Raw genomic sequence first — 16,777 nt, forward strand, 5'->3', positions numbered from 1 at the left:
GGATTCTGTTTGACTTCCAAGGTACCACTGTATATATAAGGCAGAGTTCCTCCAAGACCAGAAAGAGGGGAAGTTGGGCTGCCCTCATGGTCTCCAACCTCTCATAGGCCCTTCCATCAGTTTATGCGCCTGGCCCTCTGCTTGCTTGACCTGCTTCTTCCTCAGACCCATTCTGTGCTCCACCCTCCATCTCTGAAGCTTCCCCACAAATCACCAACCCCCTCTTCCAAGTCAGAGTCCCGCCCCCTTCCCCCAGTGGGCAGTCATCAGCATCCTGTCAGTCCCTGACGCCTCTCAATTCCCCATCCAGGAAAGCAACAAGCCTTGACTGACTTCAAGGGCACATTCCAGCAAGGTAGAAACATGCAGAGAGTTTGCAATGAAAGGTTGGTAAGGCGCTAGGCCTGGGAAGAGGAGGGCTGGCTGAGCAGTGGGTATGGCCTGATGAGAGTCCCAAGGGCCAGTTAAAGAGTTCTGGGGTCCATATTTCACCCCCAGACCTGTGGCTCTCAATCCATTGTCTACTCTTGGGCACGTGGTTGTTTGTTATATGTAATTCACTATGGCTATTTTTTCCCCCTCCTGTGAAAAAGCGTTCGGGAATTTAATGCCCCCTGCCTGCCATGGGAAAGTAGTTCAAACTAGTGCTGTTTGTGGAACCTGATCTTTGCAAATCCTGATGCGAATCGAACAGGGGCATATGCACCCCCTGGACCCAAATGTGTATAGGAGCTTGATTATCTGTATCCAATTTCACTTTCCAAATCTCCAGATGCTGTTTCTTGGTTCAAAAATTGTATTCAATATGGTTTAGAAATGCATACAGTGGTACCTCGGGTTAAGAACTTAATTCGTTCTGGAGGTCTGTTCTTAACCTGAAACTGTTCTTAACCTGAAGCACCATTTTAGCTAATGGGGCCTCCAGCTGCCACTGTGCTGCCAGAGCATGATTTCTGTTCTCATCCTGAAGAAAGTTCTTAACTCAAGGTACTATTTCTGGGTTAGCAGAGTCTGTAACCTGAAGCGTATGTAACCTTAAGCGTATGTAACCCGAGGTACCACTGTATATTGAAAGGCACGTACATTTTGTAGGAAATGCATATTTCAATACTGATTAAATACAAATTCCTATGAGGATTGTGCTTGTTTATTCTTTATTTCCTTGCCTTTGTATCCCACTTTTCTTCTGCCATTGAACCCGAGGCCGTATTCTCAGGCAATCTCCCAATTACCAAGCAGACTCAGATCGACCCAACTTTCAGACTGTACCCTGGCATTAAAAATAGATAGTTAGATAGATGATAGATAGATAGATAGATAGATAGATAGATAGATGATAGATAGATAGATGAATAGAGGATAGATAGATGATAGATAGATAGACGCTGAGTCGCTTAGCTCCTCCCCCTGCTTCCGGCGGGCTTTAGGACCCGGTTCCCAATCCTCATTCTCTGCTGTCCCGCGCTCCTGTACATTTGAACTTGCCTCTCGCGCCAACCCAGTGACCTTTCTCCTAACCGTTACACTACTTCTGTCACTGCTTCCCTCTTCCGGGATACTGGCCGGATCTGACCTCCCCTCCGTTATCCGACTCTCCGATGGAGGCGTGGTCAGCTCTGCCTCGTCTTCTCTCCCTGGTGGGGAATGCACTGGCCCCGATACTTGGGACTCTTCCCCCCCACTCTGCTCTGGTGGGGAAGCTGGTCCTGATTTCCAACTACTGCTCTGGGAGTCCCTGCTGCCCCCTTGCTCCTGGGGCGTTCCCCTTGGGAACCCCCTACCCCTGGCCACTGGCGCCCCCTTCTGTGAATCTTCCGATTCGCTGGAGAGGCTCATGGAATCCCTCGGGCCACTGTCCTCTTCTCCTACGCTCCCCTCGGATTCTTCCCCTTCGCTCTCCATTTCCTCTTTTCCCTGTGCCTCTGCTCCTGAGCCCCTGACAGATAGATAGATAGATAGATAGATAGATAGATAGATAGATAGATGATATAGATAGATAGATGATAGATAGATAGATAGATAGATAGATAGATAGATAGATAGATAGATAGATGATAGATAGATAGATAGATATAGATGATAGATAGATTGATTCATGTTGTGAACTACTAAAATTTTGCATCCTCTGACACTGTTTGGTTAGAGTGTCTGCCAATATTTCCTCCCCAAAGAAAACATTTACCAAACCTTTGTCCTGTGTACATCACTGGCTGTCCCCAGAGGCTTGGAGCGTGGTACGCAGTAAGTAAGCAAAAGAGCTCCCAATCTGTCTAGGATTCTGCAGCCCTGATTCATTCTTAATATCTGCTTGGGAGACTGTTTACATTATTGAGGATGAATCAGATTCTCCTTGGGGTCTCCATGCTGCTCTCTTGCTCTCCTGGCGAATGAAAATGTCTGTGAGAGCGTGTGCATAAGTGTTCAGGGGACTACAGAGAGAACGGGCTACAGTTCCTTATGAGAAACAGTTGAGGGAGTTGTGTATTATTACAGGTTTGCGGGTGCTGAACACATGGGCTCTGTAAAAAATTTAATTGGAACTTGTGTGTTAGGAACGTCACAGCCATGTGTGTATTTGACCTGCCGTTTCTAATCGCTCTGGAATTTGCATGTGATAAGCGCTAATCAAGGCTGGTGCTAAGAAACTTGAACTAATTTCATTGGAGGTGTTAGCCTGGGGTTATGGGTTGTTAACACAACCAGAGCGTCAGAGGTCTGGGGAAATCCAGGTGTTGGGCAGCCCATGATGGTAGTGTAGATTTTGCCGGACGTAAATAAAAATAGTTCAGAAATTCAGAGCTCAACAACTTTGGGCCCCTGTCCCTCCCAAAGCTGAACAATTTTGGTCAAAAAAAGAAGCAGCTCAAAAACGTTGTCGTTTCCCTCCCCCCCCCCCCCAAATGCTGAACAACTTTGGTGAGAAGTTGAAGAAGAAGAAGAGCTTCTTCTTCTTCTTCTTCTTCTTCTTCTTCTTCTTCTTCTTCTTCTTCTTCTTCTTCTTCTTCTTCTTCAACAGCTTTGCAAAAACAAAACTCAACAACCTTTGTGTCCAGATTTTCGCTTTTTGAAATATGGCAACCCTAGTCAAAAGGAGCAGGGTCTCTCTCTGCCTGGGGTTTAGAACCGAGAGGGAAAATTTAGTGCAGAGTGTTAGAAGTTAAGCAACAGAGTTAGGAAGTGGTGGCTTGGAGAGAGGAGGAGAGAGCAATGTCTGAGAGCCCAACAGGCAGGGTCTGTTTAGGTCCATTGCTGCTGTGGCTATAGGAGAAGCCATAAATTCTTGGGGTATGAATGCTGAGGACTCTTCTGTAGACTCAGGCTGTATATATGTGTAAATAAACAAAGTGTATATCTTAAAGACACCACAGTCTCTGCTGTGCCTCGTTTCCCCAAGGAAACAGAGACCCTGGTGTGTAAAGCGGGGCTGTAGCTCCTGGAATCTTGTACTGCTGTGGAGACTGGAGAATCAAGGAATCATACAATTGTAAGTTGGAAGGGACCCTGGCAGTCATCTAGTCCAGCCCCCTGCAATGCAGGAGCAGGTGCGTAAAATCTTGTTTCGCCTAGAGAAGAGACAACTGAGAGCTGATATGATATCTGAAGGACAGTCTCATGGGAGATGGATCATGGAGCAAGCTTGTTTTCTGCTGCTCCAGAGAGCAGGCTAGAGATAGATGGGTACACATTTTGCAGATTAATGCAGATACAGGACAGAATGGACTTACGCAAAGTTGATAGAGGTGGAAACTTTGTCTGGATCCTGTTAACTGGCACCGTTTAGCAACAGCGTCTGCCAGCATTTCTGCCCAAAAGAAAACATTTGCACAGCACACCTTTGCCCTGGACCTCACTGGCTGCTTCCATAGGCTCAGAGGGCACAAACTGGTAAGCCAAAGAACTCTAGACCTTCCTAATATTCCACGGCTCCATTTTCAATCTTGATATTCACTTGGGAGGCTGTGTACATCATTCAGGATGAATCAGATTCTCCTCCTTGGGGCCTCTGTGTTGCTCTTCTGCTCTCCTGGTGAGTGTGTGTGTGAGAGAGAGGGGGGGGGGAGGAAGGGACAGAGGTCTACAGAGAAAATAAGCAGAGGTATGCATGAGTTTCCAAGTGCTTTGTGAGCCTTTTTCCCCTTGAAGGTACAGAATTGGATAAAGTTCCATATTTCTGTATGTACCTATGTTTTATAAAGCCTGACCTACACCTCTGAAAAAGTGACCTGCTTTGCTCTTAGAGCAGCCATTTTAAGGATAAAAGAATTGTGGGGATGGTAAGTTAAGTTCTTCAGGGAAGCAAACTCTCGTCTGACAGGATGTCTCATCTTAATAATTATCTAAACTGTGCAACAGATTTCATTCTGCTTTATGTGTTTTTATCTTTCGTAATGGCTGTCAGCCAAACAAAGACGTACTCTTTGTATTTATATGCATTGTATGTCCCGTAAACTGAACGGATGGGGTTCAGCGCATGAACAAATTCGTTCCATGGAGAGACTCCTGATCACGGAACTGGTTTTCCCTTTCCTCTCCTCTCCCTTGCAGCCCCCTGTGCCGCTGGCCCTCATCTGCCCTGGGGTGTCCTCCAAGCATCCGGGGCAGACTTGGGACGGAGGGGAAGGAAAGGCAAGCCTTGTTGTGTGAGTCAAAGTCCACTCCACTTGTGTGCAGCACTGCATCTGCAACTGGCACTTCCATTTTGGTGACCTAGAAGTACCAGCTTCAGGCTGAAGGTGGTGCTTGTTTCTTAAGCATCCCTGGTTACAAGAATCCATCCTTAAGGTTCCCAAAGGGTGGGGAAGCAGGAACGCATCCCAATTTTCAAAGAGAGAGGAGGGCAGACGGTTCCTTGGCTTACGGCGCTCAGAGCCACACACGGCTGCTCCCAGATTATCCCCGTTCACCCCTTCTCTTGTTTTTCACCCTCGTTCCTGCACGAGAAAGGACCATCTCCAAGCCCTCACTTTCAATAACTTCTTTTCAACTTCAGCCCAAGGCCTCGTGTGTAAGCTCTGTCGTTCCGGAAATGGCAAGGCCTGCTATTCAACAGAAGAAACGTGCAAGATTCGCTTCGGAAAGTGTTTCACGTACACCAGCTACCTTGGTAAGACCTGGCGATAGGCCGCAGCTCAGCGGTAAAGCGCCCTGTTCCCAGCATCTCCAGACAGGGGTGGGAACGGACTCAGCCAGGAATCCCAGAGGGTTGCTGCTAGTCAGGGTAAGTGGCCCTGAGGCGGATAGGCCCACAGTCTGACACAGCCCAAGGCAGCTTCTTAAAGCTGTGGATTCAAACCAGAAGCTGCTGTAACCCAGTCAGATTGTTGGGTGATGGTGGTTTACAAATAATAAAGGGCCTGGACGCGGGTGGCACTGTGGTCTAAACCACTGAGCCTCTTGGGATTGCCGATCAGGTCGGTGGTTCAAATCCCCACAACGGGGTGAGCTCCTGTCACTCTGTCCCAGCTCCTGCCAACCTAGCAGTTTGAAAGCACACCAGTGCAAGTAGATAAATAGGTACCGCTGCGGTGGGAAGGTAAATGGCATTTCCGTGCGCTATGGTTTCTGTCATGGTGTTCCGTTATGCCAGTAGCAGTTTAGTCATGCTGGCCACACGACCTGGAACCTGTTACAGATAGGTAGCCGTGTTGGTCTGCCATAGTCAAAACAAAACAAATTCCTTCCAGTAGCACCTTAAAGACCAACTAAGTCAGTTCTTGGTATGAGCTTTCGTGTGCATGCACACTTCTTCAGATACACTGAAATTTTCTGTTTCAGTGTATCTGAAGAAGTGTGCATGCACACGAAAGGTCATACCAAGAACTGACTTAGTTGGTCTTTAAGGTGCTACTGGAAGGAATTTGTTTTGTTTTGACCTGGAACCTGTCTGTGGACAAAGGCCGGCTCCCTTGGCCTGAAAGCGAGATGAGTGCTGCAACCCTATAGTCTCCTTTGACTGGACTTAACAGTCCAGAGGTCCTTTATCTTACAAGTAATAGCATTATTATTATTATTATTATTATTATTATTATTATTATTATTTCAGTGGTACCTCCACTTACGTTCCCCTCTACTTACGTATCCTGCGGGATACGTACACGGCAAACCCGGAAGTATTTTTCTGGGTTTCGCTGCGTGCGCATGCGCAAAAGTGCTCTATGCGCAGAAGTGGCACCTCTGGTTGTGAGTTCCTTGGGATGCGACCGGAGCTCTGGAACGGATCCCGTTCGTAACTGGAGGTACCACTGTATTATTATTATTATTATTATTATTATTTCTGGGTGTATCCATAAAAAGACAAGGAAATGGAAGGTGGCCTTCTGGATTATGTCATCCTGGTTTTTCCTTTTGACATGTTGGAGGGCATGGAATTGTATGTTGGCCTTAAGCTGACCATGACGTCACTCGTTTTTCTCCTTGGTCATATTATTGTCTTTCCCCTTACAGATGATGAGCTCTATTTCATGAGTTATGGCTGTGTGAGTGATGAATATTGGGAATACTGCAACACAGTTCAAAAGGACGGAAAATACACACACATTGATTCTTGTTGTGACACCGACAAGTGTAATGGGAAAGCCCTACCTCTGCCTCGTGGCGGAAATTAAACTGTGGAGAGGATTGCCAATGGCTGCAGTTGTCTTTACTCCACCCTGCTGTGTGTCTCCTGGAAAAAATGGGATTCTTCACTCTTACGTACCCAATGCCATTGTCTTACTCACACATCGCTACCTTTGGTCTACACAATACCATTCTCTTTCCCACACATACATACCATCATATATATTTATCACTATTATATATTTTGGAAAGCAGTTTGCCAATGTGTCCGTCTGCTGCCTATAGGTTCAGCCACCTCTAGAGATATTGTCATCAAACTTGGCATGAGGGTTCCTGAGGTGAGGGGTGGTGTTTGCAGTAGCTGTTTGGATGCCGGCCGCCATTTTGAATCAAGATGGCGGAGGCTAGGTACGCCTCTGCTCTTAAGAAAGCTTAACCAAATTTTGCAGCGCAACTCCAGAGATCAAGGAGAAGGTCTACGTTTTGGACACAGTCAGATGCTATTTTGAATCAAGATGGTGGACTGGGCTGTTCAGAAATTTTGCATGGTGATTCCTGAGACCAAGGAGCAGGTTCCTTGTTTTAACCACCAATTTCAAAACTGCACTGGTTTGGGAGCTTCTTAGAATTCCTGAGCAACGCCTATTAAGAGGCAGCTGTCCCTGTCTTCTTTGGCATGTAGGCCATGTGTTACAAACGCGGGTTGAATTATCACTCTTTTTATTTACCTGGCGCCACCAGTCTACAATGTGCTTTCCAGAGCACAAAATCCGCTCTGCCCCTAAGGAGCTCACAATTTTAAAAATCTGATGAAGGGGAAACAAAACAGGGTGTGGAGGAGAGGGGGGCAGGGGTGAATAAGGAAGCCACGTCCTGCGGTCTGCGTTGCACCTACTTAGGCTTAAAGAGCGCACTGAGCAAGGCATGCAGGCCTTTCTGCTTGGGTTTACTTTCATCATCAGTTTGAACAAAGCAGAGAAAAGTTCACGGGTACAGCCTAAATCACCTGGTTTTGGATTTTCAAAAGCTGCTTGGTAGGTGGATGATGCATGGAGAAATTATAATATCTCCCTAGGCCACAGCCCCTCTCCCCAGGACACACACACTCCACCAACTCTCTCTATATGTTGGGATTACATATCTCACCAGCTGCGAAGAGCAGCTACAGTGTTGACATCATGTGATGTCTCTGAGCGTGAGACAGGAAGTCTGCCAGTTCTCATGTAACCAGAGAGTTACTTTCGCTTCTGAGCCAAAGTGTGAGTCGAGTCGGAGACACTTGTGTTTGCTGCTCAGGAGAGCAGTCATGCTTGTAAGAGCTGCGTGTACAGTCTTAATAAAGTAGTGAGTAGACTACAGACTGTCTCTTTCTTCTGTGATGGGATGCCAGAAGATTAGTGTGCTCCTCTCAGGATGGAGGGGTCTCTCTGGACTGAGGGATGATTCCAGCCAGAGAGTGATCACTGGAGAGAAGCCCGGGTCTTGGGAAGTTGGCATGCTTCCCGGGAGCATTTTTCCAACAAGTGGTAGCAGAGGATAGTTTCTGTTTCTCATTGTGCAGCTGCTGCAAGTCACAGGACTGTTTACATTCCACAAACAGTCTAGGCTATTGGCAGTCTCACTGGTTTCCTTTGTTCCTTTGTTCGATTGCTCTCTGCTTCCTTAGAGAAGCACTGCTGCACAGTGAGAAACAGAAACTAACACTATCTTCCCTTTGGGCAAGCAAGAGTGTGAAGGCACATTCCAGTCAGCAGAGGGTGTGGAGGGGCGTGTGAGTGTGCCTATAAACGATCCTACTGTGCAAAGGAGGGGAGGAATTGCACCCGTTGCTCCTCCCACTTTTGCCTCTGGCCCCGCCCACCACTGCCATGTGGTCCCCAGAAGGGAATATGGTGCCCAGTCTGGAAAAAAGTTTTCCCAACCCTGATACACAGAGTAGGCAAGGCCTAACATTCCTGTGACCCAACAAGCCAAACACAACCCACCAACTATGCTTGTCAAAGCTCCCCAGGCAGAGTAGAGGGAAGAGGAGACTGGTGGATTGGTGGACCATTGCTGGTGGTCCTCTGGTGGACCATTGCTGATGGCAGGCAGATTACATTGGGCTTGGAGGGCCCACAAGTTAACCAAGCCTACAGGAGAGGCAGTGAATGAGGTGGGAAGATTTGAAATCCGCACATGCGAGGGAAATTTTGGCACATGGGCACACGCCGCAGGCTCGAAGGAGGTCGAGGTGATGCAGAGGATCTGTTAGTGGGAAGAGCATCACTGCTACTCTTCAATCTTAGTGGGCCAGCCACCACCCCAGGGCCAAGCTGAGGCCAGCGAAGAACGGGAGACTGGGATTGGTTGCGGCTGCTCCATTGCACAAGTCGTAGTTGCAGCACGTGCGGTTATAGTTCATGTCAAAGACGTTGTCCCTCTGCTCAGTCTTGTTGCAGAGCTCTGCGTACTTGCCACAGCCGTGTTTGGTGAAGAGCTTTATTCTACCTGGTGGGAGAGGAGGAAGAGGTGTGTGATGATGATGATGATTTATCATTTATACCCCACCCATCTGGCTGCGTTTCCCCGCCACTCTGGGTGGTTTCTGGCAGAATATTATTAATAATAACAATAAAGCTACAAAACATCAAACATTTAAAACTTCCCCAAACAGATGTGAAGGAAGGAAGGCTCCTTTGAAGAGGCACTTTCAGCACCAAGCAGCTGATCGCTACTGGAAGGGCACCTTCAAACAGAATTGCCGTAACTGCCGATTAGCTGAGTGACGGCTACTGCCAGCCTCCTCTGAACTTTGATTGGTAGTTGCCGGGAACCCCTTTGAAGTCCATTCAGAGGGAACTGTTTGAATCCACAGCACTTTTTCGGAAGGGGGGAGGAATGCTCCATTTGGAGGGAGCAGTTTGAATGCAGGAGACCTCTGCAGAAGGAAGAATGCTCTGTCAGAAGGCAACGTGCCTCCGAATTATCACAAGCAGGAGCGTGCTACTGCAATCATCTCCTACTTGTGGGGGGCGGGGTCAAGAGTGGCACGAGGTTGACTATTGTGAGAATCAGATGGTTGGCTCGATGGGCCTTTGGTTTGGTCCGGCAGGTCTCGAATGATTTGGGTTTATTTGTTTTTTTAAAAAATCCAGAAGTGGCTCAGTTTGTACAGCATGAGTCTCTTAATCTCAGGCTCGTGGGTTCAATCCCCACGTTTGGCAAAAGATTCCTGGATTGCAGGGGGGGTTGGATGAGATGAACTCTCGTGGTCCCTTCCAACTCTACAAGGCTATGATTTTATGAAATCCAATCCTGTGTTACAGAGATATTTGGAGAGATCTGAGTGCTGCACTCTTTCCTTTCGGGGAGGGGGTCATTACTCACCACTGCACAACTGATATATCCCAGCACTGCCTTGACCAGAAGTTTTGGACTACAACTCCCATGAGCCCCAGCCAGCATAAGGCTGACCTGGACCATTCCAGGTTGTGGAAGGAGAATGGGAGGCTGGGATTAGCTGGGGTGGCTGTGTTGCAGGGGGTTGGATTAGATGACCTTTGGGGTTCCCTTCTAACTACAGTTCTATGTACTGTATGCTCAAACACCAGAGGAATCTCTCTTTCCCAGTCTCACCTGTATACACTTTGGTTGTTTCGCAGTACTGGCCCTCATCGGCTTTGCAGGGTTCATCGGAATCGAAGCAGAGGTCGCCGACTTTGAATTTACAAACTTTGCACATCAGACCTTGTGCTGAAAAAAGAAGAGATAGACTTGCTGTGGTTTCGGTTTTAGGGGAGGAAACCGCAAGAAGCTCATAAATCTTCGCTGCAAAAGGATGCCTGTTTGCCCTATGTTGATAACACAGCTGTGATTATAGCGAGGTATATTTAATAAAGCAGCCACAATGAACTCTTAAAATGCACTGGGTGATATTTTAACACCGTTCATATTCAGGGCAGATCCGTTAAAATCCATGCACCTAAGTAATTCACGTTCATTCGTTTAGGTGGGTCTGCTCTTGAGTATGATGTAGCTGGATAACCCTCATGGTTTTTCCTACCCCTGCAATTCATTCCTGAATCTTTGAGTGGGACTTTGAACCTTGTTCACCCTCCTAGCAGAAAAGGACAGCTACATATTCCTGCACTAGAATCAGCGGTTCTCATTTACAACTTCATTTACAAGTGTTCTGCAGTCTGTTTTAGTATCTCTTTGTCTCTGTGTGTATATCTTTTGATTAAAATAAAAGTTACCTGAAATTAAAAAAAACCAATACAAAATATTTTTAAAAACTAAACGCAAAGTTGATTTTCTAAATATTTCTATTATTTTCTGTTAACCTAAGACTAGTCAAAGGCAAAATGCTAAGAGCTCAACATAAATAAAAAAGTTAAACACTGAGACTGGCCCCTCCCTAAACAATAAGAATAATAAAGTTTAAAAAGAGAGAGGTAGAGCAGGACGTCCCAAAAGAATAGTCACACATTTGTGAGAGAGTTTAATTAACACCACTGAGAATGCTCTAGGATAGCACATGAATCATTGCTGGGATTAACAGACATGGTAGAAACAACAGCAAGCTGGAACTGGGACAAGAACACTCTGGTGAGAGGTATTTCGCTAATTTGCTCAAGCGACTCTCTCCAGCTTTGAAGCAGGTCCTGTGGAAACATTGTGCTCTCTTTCCCAACAGAAGATTAATTAAAAGCAGCAGCAACCGCCCCCTTCACTGTGAGAGGCATTATGCTTCAAAATGCCAGTGGCTGGGAATCGCAAGTGAGGTGTGTGCTGTTGCTTGCAAGACTTTCCACGGTCATCTGGTTGGAGTTCGTGAGAGAAGGATGCTAGGCTAGATGGGCTTTGGGCCTTATCCAGTTCTTCTGTTCCTAAAGCAGAAGGCTTCGTTTCCCTGCCCAGCTTGGGGAGTGGATGCTTCCCATCACAGTACATGTACCAGAAACCTGTCAAACATTCACTTCACACAGTGAAACATGAAATAGGGAACCAAGAGGCAAGTACGCCCGATCCACAAAAAGTCCTCATCTATCAATCAGAAGCACACCTATAGTAATCCACCCTGGGTCAATTCCTTGTAGGTACAGTGGTACCTTGGGTTAAGAACTTAATTCATTCCGGAGGTCCGTTCTTAACCTGAAACTGTTCTTAACCTGAGATACCATTTTAGCTAATGTGGCCTCCCGCTGCGCCACCAGCACACAATTTCTGTTCTCATCCTGAGGTAAAGTTCTTAACCTGAGGTATTATTTCTGGGTTAGTGGAGTTGTAACCTGAAGTGTCTGCAACCCGAGGTACCACTGTATTATGTTCTGGAAAAAGGGGATTCCCTCTAGCCGTTGTTGGGCTTGAACTCCCATAATCCGTGGCCATTGGCCATATGAATTTTAGGTCTGGCAACAACTAGAGGGCACCACATTGACCACTCATGAAAATACATAAAATGGAGTTGAGCAGACCAGATCCGTGACCAGTTACTGGGTAATTTCACTCACTGAACTGCAATATTTTGAAACAAAATAAAAAAATTCCTTCCAGTAGCACCTTAGAGACCAACTAAGTTTGTTATTAATATGAGCAATAACAAATTTAGTTGGTCTCTAAGGTGATACCGGAAGGAATTTTTTTATTTTGTTTCGACTACGGCAGACCAACATGGCTACCTACCTGTAACCTGCAATATTTTGATTACTGAAAAGAGAGGTAATCTTGGGTTTTCCAAAATAAAGTCTGATGTGCAGAACTGTGTCTAAACATCCTCCTCTCCTGCCCTTTATTCCACAGTATTGTAGATCTTTTGTCAAATGGTTAAGATAACCTTTTAAAATTACAAGTCAATTTAAAAAAAAAGAGGATGCATGTTATCATAGGCACTGCCCAATAGGGACTGCATCATTTCTGTGCAGGGGTGGAAAGGGCTAAATAGACTGTTTTAGGCAGATTATTCCGTGGTGAAGTGTTATTACAACTAGCATCTTCTTTCATTCTAAATACAGAGGTACCTTGGGTTACAGGCGCTTCAGGTTACAGACTCCGCTAACCCAGAAATAGTACCTCGGGTTAAGAACTTTACCTCAGGATGAGAACAGAAACTGCACAACAGCAGCAGGAGGCCCCATTTGCTAAAGTGGTACCTCAGGTTAAGAACAGTTTCAGGTTAAGAACAGACCTCCAGAGCAAATTAAGTTCTTATCCTGAGGTACCACTGTACCCAGCTCAATAGTTCTTTGATCGCATCCACCAAAAGCACTTTTAAAGTGGCTTCCTCCAAAGGATCCTGTAAACCACAGTTTACCCCTCACAGAACTACAATCCCCAGCATCCTTAGCAAACCATGGTTTCCAGGGACATGTGGGAAAAGTCGAGTGTCTTTAACGTATGGTATGGATGCGGCCTATGTTTTATGCAAGCAGTTTGGAACAGGGGTGGGGGAACTTTTTCAGTCCTTCTGGGAAAAGTTTTTGAGGACCATAGTGGGCAGTTTGAGGTGTGGCTGCAACCATAGTTTCGAGATGCCAGGGATTTTGATTGGCTTTCTCCTCCAGACTGGGCTTCCTTCTTTTACAGAGGGCAAGGCACTCGTGAGAGACCTTTTTATAAGGCTCTGTTTTTCATAAGGCTCTGTTTTTCAGAGTCATTCACCCCACCCTAGCACAATTACCAACACTCCCCTTTCCTAAATGAATGATACACCTGTGTTTAAATGGCTTGTTCTTCAAAGCTCCAAAGCAATGAAGATTCCACACCCAAACAGATTTCTCCAGCAGGCAGAACTGGATATTATGGTTAGCGCATTTATTTTCCATTATGGAATATGGCAGATGGGTGGGTTAATGTTGAGATGAAGGGCGATAACTGTTGTACCTGGAGCTGAAATGTGAACGCTGTGAAAATCCTAGCTCCTCCATTGTGGGCTGGATTTGCTGAGCTCAGAAATAGATGGAAAGATGGCAGAAAGGGGCAAAGAGTAATGGAACGTGTGGAGATGTAAGCAGCTTGGAGAGATTTCCGAGATTGTTAGTGGTGCCTGGATATGCTGAGGGGGAGCGACGCCTTGAAACAGGCACACCTGTATGGAGTCCTGTATCTCTCCCAAGAAGCCCAGGCAGTCCTTTAAAAATGGGGTCCATGAGACATTTCACGAAGGTGTTAAAATCAGGGAAGGGAATATGAAGGGGGAGGTTGTCTCTGGAACATTGCTTGATTTCTTAAAAGTAACTACAGTGCTACCTCGGGTTACAGACGCTTCAGGTTACAGACTCCGCCAACCCAGAAATAGTACCTCAGGTTAAGAACTTTACCTCAGGATGAGAACAGAAATCGTGCGGCGGCAGCGGGAGGCCCCATTAGCTAAAGTGGTACCTCAGGTTAAGAACAGTTTCAGGTTAAGAACGGACCTCCAGAGGGAATTAAGTTCGTAACCAGAGGTACCACTGTATATGTCACTTCTCATAAAATATAATGGCCTTCTACAGCTCTCTCTCTCTATGTTCGTGCGCTCATGTATATAGATATATACACACACAATAAATAACAAAACACTATTAAAAACAATGCAGAATAATCATTAAGATGATTGCCTTATCAAAACTCATTAAGTAGTAACAGTTTTTGTTTGTTTGCTTGCTGGCTTGCTTGCTTGCTTGCTTGACTCAAAAGAGCCTCCACTAGAACTGTCGTAAACAGAAAACTATAAACCTCCAGCAACACTCACAAGGGGGCGAAAAAGTATCCTTATTCAAAATTTCAAACTTAACATGAATACAAGTTAATGCCTGGCTCACCTTTCCGTTCACAATCCTTTAGATTCACTTTTTTTTTTAAGGGAGGCAGCCAGTGTTAGTCCTACCCAGAGTAGACACATTAAAATTAATGGACATAACTAACTTGTGGCTAATCGAGGATCTCCTCTGAATATGATTTATTTGCATCCACCGCTTTGTACTCCCACTAGTAAAAGGTGGATCGGTTGATTTCAGTTTCTGTCAGCATTTCATCTTTCCAATTAGATTCAGCTAAACACATTTCCACTTTAAGTGTCCTCACAAAAACATTCCCACAGGTCACTCCCGCTCATACAATGTGTTTCTCTGTGTTATTTGCACGAATAGACTCATGTTGTGCACTCATTACCCTAATGCACACATTGTTGTGTGCATTACTTGCCTGGAGAACTGCATTGCAAAATTCACACAGGTGAGTTGTTTTGGAAGGTGCAAATTAAGTAGTTTTGCATTTAAATGCTCTCTGAGGTGACCTGCTCTCCTTTCCCTAACCCCTGCACACACTATAACTGTCAGAGCTTCTGCTGCTGAACCACCAACACCAAATAGAGCAGAATGGCAAACCTGAGCCAGCTACAGACAGATTATTCTCTTCAGGTGAACTCCTGGAGTGTAGACGAAATGAGGGAGATAAAATGCCCCCCATTCTCCCTCTTTTCTTAAAACTTAATTGACTACAGGGGTACCTCAGGTTACATACGCTTCAGGTTACATATGCTTCAGGTTACAGACTCCGCTAACCCAGAAATAGTGCTTCAAGTTAAGAACTTTGCTTCAGGATGAGAACAGAAATCGTGCTCCGGCGGTGCGGCAGCAGCAGGAGGCCCCATTGGCTAAAGTGGTGCTTCAGGTTAAGAACAGTTTCAGGTTAAGTACAGACCTCCGGACCAAATTAAGTACTTAACCTGAGGTACCACTGTAGTCTGACATCTATCTATCATGTATCTATCTATCACCTGTCTGTCATCTATCTATCTATCTAATCATCTATCTATCTATCATCTCTCTCTCTCTCTCTCTCTCTCTCTATCATCTATCTATCTATCTATCTATCTATCTATCTATCTATCTATCATCTCTCTATCTTTTTTTTTCACAATCCCTTTCTGTTCACTATTATTTGCACAAATGTTTCCAGTAAACGAAACACACACACACACACACACACACACACGGCCCTCCTTTCTTATAAAAGCTGGCACTTACCAACTGAGCAGAAGATCAGAACGGAAAAGCCCAGGAGAAGGTACTTGTTCATCTTGATAAATGTCACAAGAGGGAAAGAGAGAGGAGGCGATGATGGAGAGGCGGCAAGGAATGTGCCTATGGAAATGGCGAGGAGGCTAAGAGGAGAAAAGCTCCCAGCTCAGCTCTTCTGCAACAAGGACTCTTTCATGTAGGGCTTCAGAGAAGAGAGGCGTTCTAGAATGAAGCCTTTATTCTCCTCGAGGTTTCGGGGAGCATCCAATGGAAGTGGGAGGGGAGCAGAGACACACCTTTGGGAGAAGAAGAGGAGAGTGGGTGGTTACATGGAAATAAAATGCAGGTGCAACTGACGGCAAATTTCCATGATCGGGAGACACGAATGATGAGTCCACACCCACAGCAAATCCTCACACCGCATTTTACAATCCCTGCTATTCTCTGAGCCATGGCTTATTCATAGGAAAGGAGTGGAAAGGAGACTAGTATCTGGGCTGGTGCAGGAATTGATAATAATAATAATAATAATAATAATAATAATAATAATAATAATAATTTTTATTTATATCCCGCCCTCCCCAGCCGAAGCCAGGGTCAGAGCGGCCAACAACAGTAAAATAATACAGCATTCTAAAACCAATTCATTATAAAATCAGTTCAAATCAAATCGATGGCAACCGTTGGGCTAGAGTTCTGTGAGGATTACAGGAGAAGGGGGTCAGACTGTACCTTGGCCAAAGACCTGGTGGAACAGCTCTGGCTTGCAGGCCCTGCGGAAAGATGTCAAGTCCCGCAGGGCCCTAGTCTCTTGTGACAGAGAGCTCCACCAGATCGGAGCCACAGCCGAAAAAGCTCTGGCTCTGGTTGAGGCCAGCCTAACCTCCCTGTGGCCCATGACCTCCAAGATGTTTTTGTTTGAGGACCGTAAGGTCCTCCGTGGGACATACAGGACACACGGTCCTGTAGCTACGAGGGTCCTAGACTGCATGGGGCTTTAAAGGTTAAAACCAGCACCTTAAACCTGATCCTGTACTCCACCTGTAAGACGAGACCTGATGGAGCAGACCAAAGTCCCATCTAGTCCAACATTCTGTTCTCATGGTGGTCCACCAGATGCCACCAGAGCCAGTGTGGTGTAGTGGTTAAGAGCGGTGGACTCGTAATCTGGGGAACCGGGTTCGCTTCCCCGCTCCTCCACATGCAGCTGCTGGGTGACCTTGGGCCAGTCACAC

General features: G+C 46.0%; 1 protein-coding gene and 2 long non-coding RNA genes across 3 annotated transcripts in view; 2 read left to right on the forward strand and 1 right to left on the reverse strand.

Annotated features, from left to right (window-relative positions):
• The window catches only part of LOC309337478, a 169,338-nt gene that overhangs the window by 95,713 nt on the left and 56,848 nt on the right, over positions 1-16,777 (forward strand). The gene's annotated exons all lie outside the window — the stretch shown is intronic.
• LOC309337337 lies at positions 3,892-6,619 on the forward strand. The gene is made up of 3 exons (XR_014154170.1): positions 3,892-4,027; positions 4,991-5,104; positions 6,445-6,619. It is a non-coding gene; the product is annotated as an uncharacterized lncRNA (long non-coding RNA).
• Positions 8,497-15,751, reverse strand: LOC309337297 (lymphocyte antigen 6 complex locus protein G6c-like). Its single transcript, XM_081854081.1, has 3 exons — positions 15,549-15,751; positions 10,177-10,293; positions 8,497-9,048 (listed from the first exon to the last, which is right to left on the reverse strand). Exons 1-3 carry the CDS (start codon positions 15,598-15,600, stop codon positions 8,843-8,845), a joined length of 375 nt encoding a protein of 124 aa, XP_081710207.1. The 5' UTR covers positions 15,601-15,751; the 3' UTR covers positions 8,497-8,842.

Source organism: Podarcis erhardii (genome assembly GCF_964252035.2).
Source record: "Podarcis erhardii genome assembly, chromosome: 2".
Classification (NCBI taxonomy): domain Eukaryota; kingdom Metazoa; phylum Chordata; class Lepidosauria; order Squamata; family Lacertidae; genus Podarcis; species Podarcis erhardii.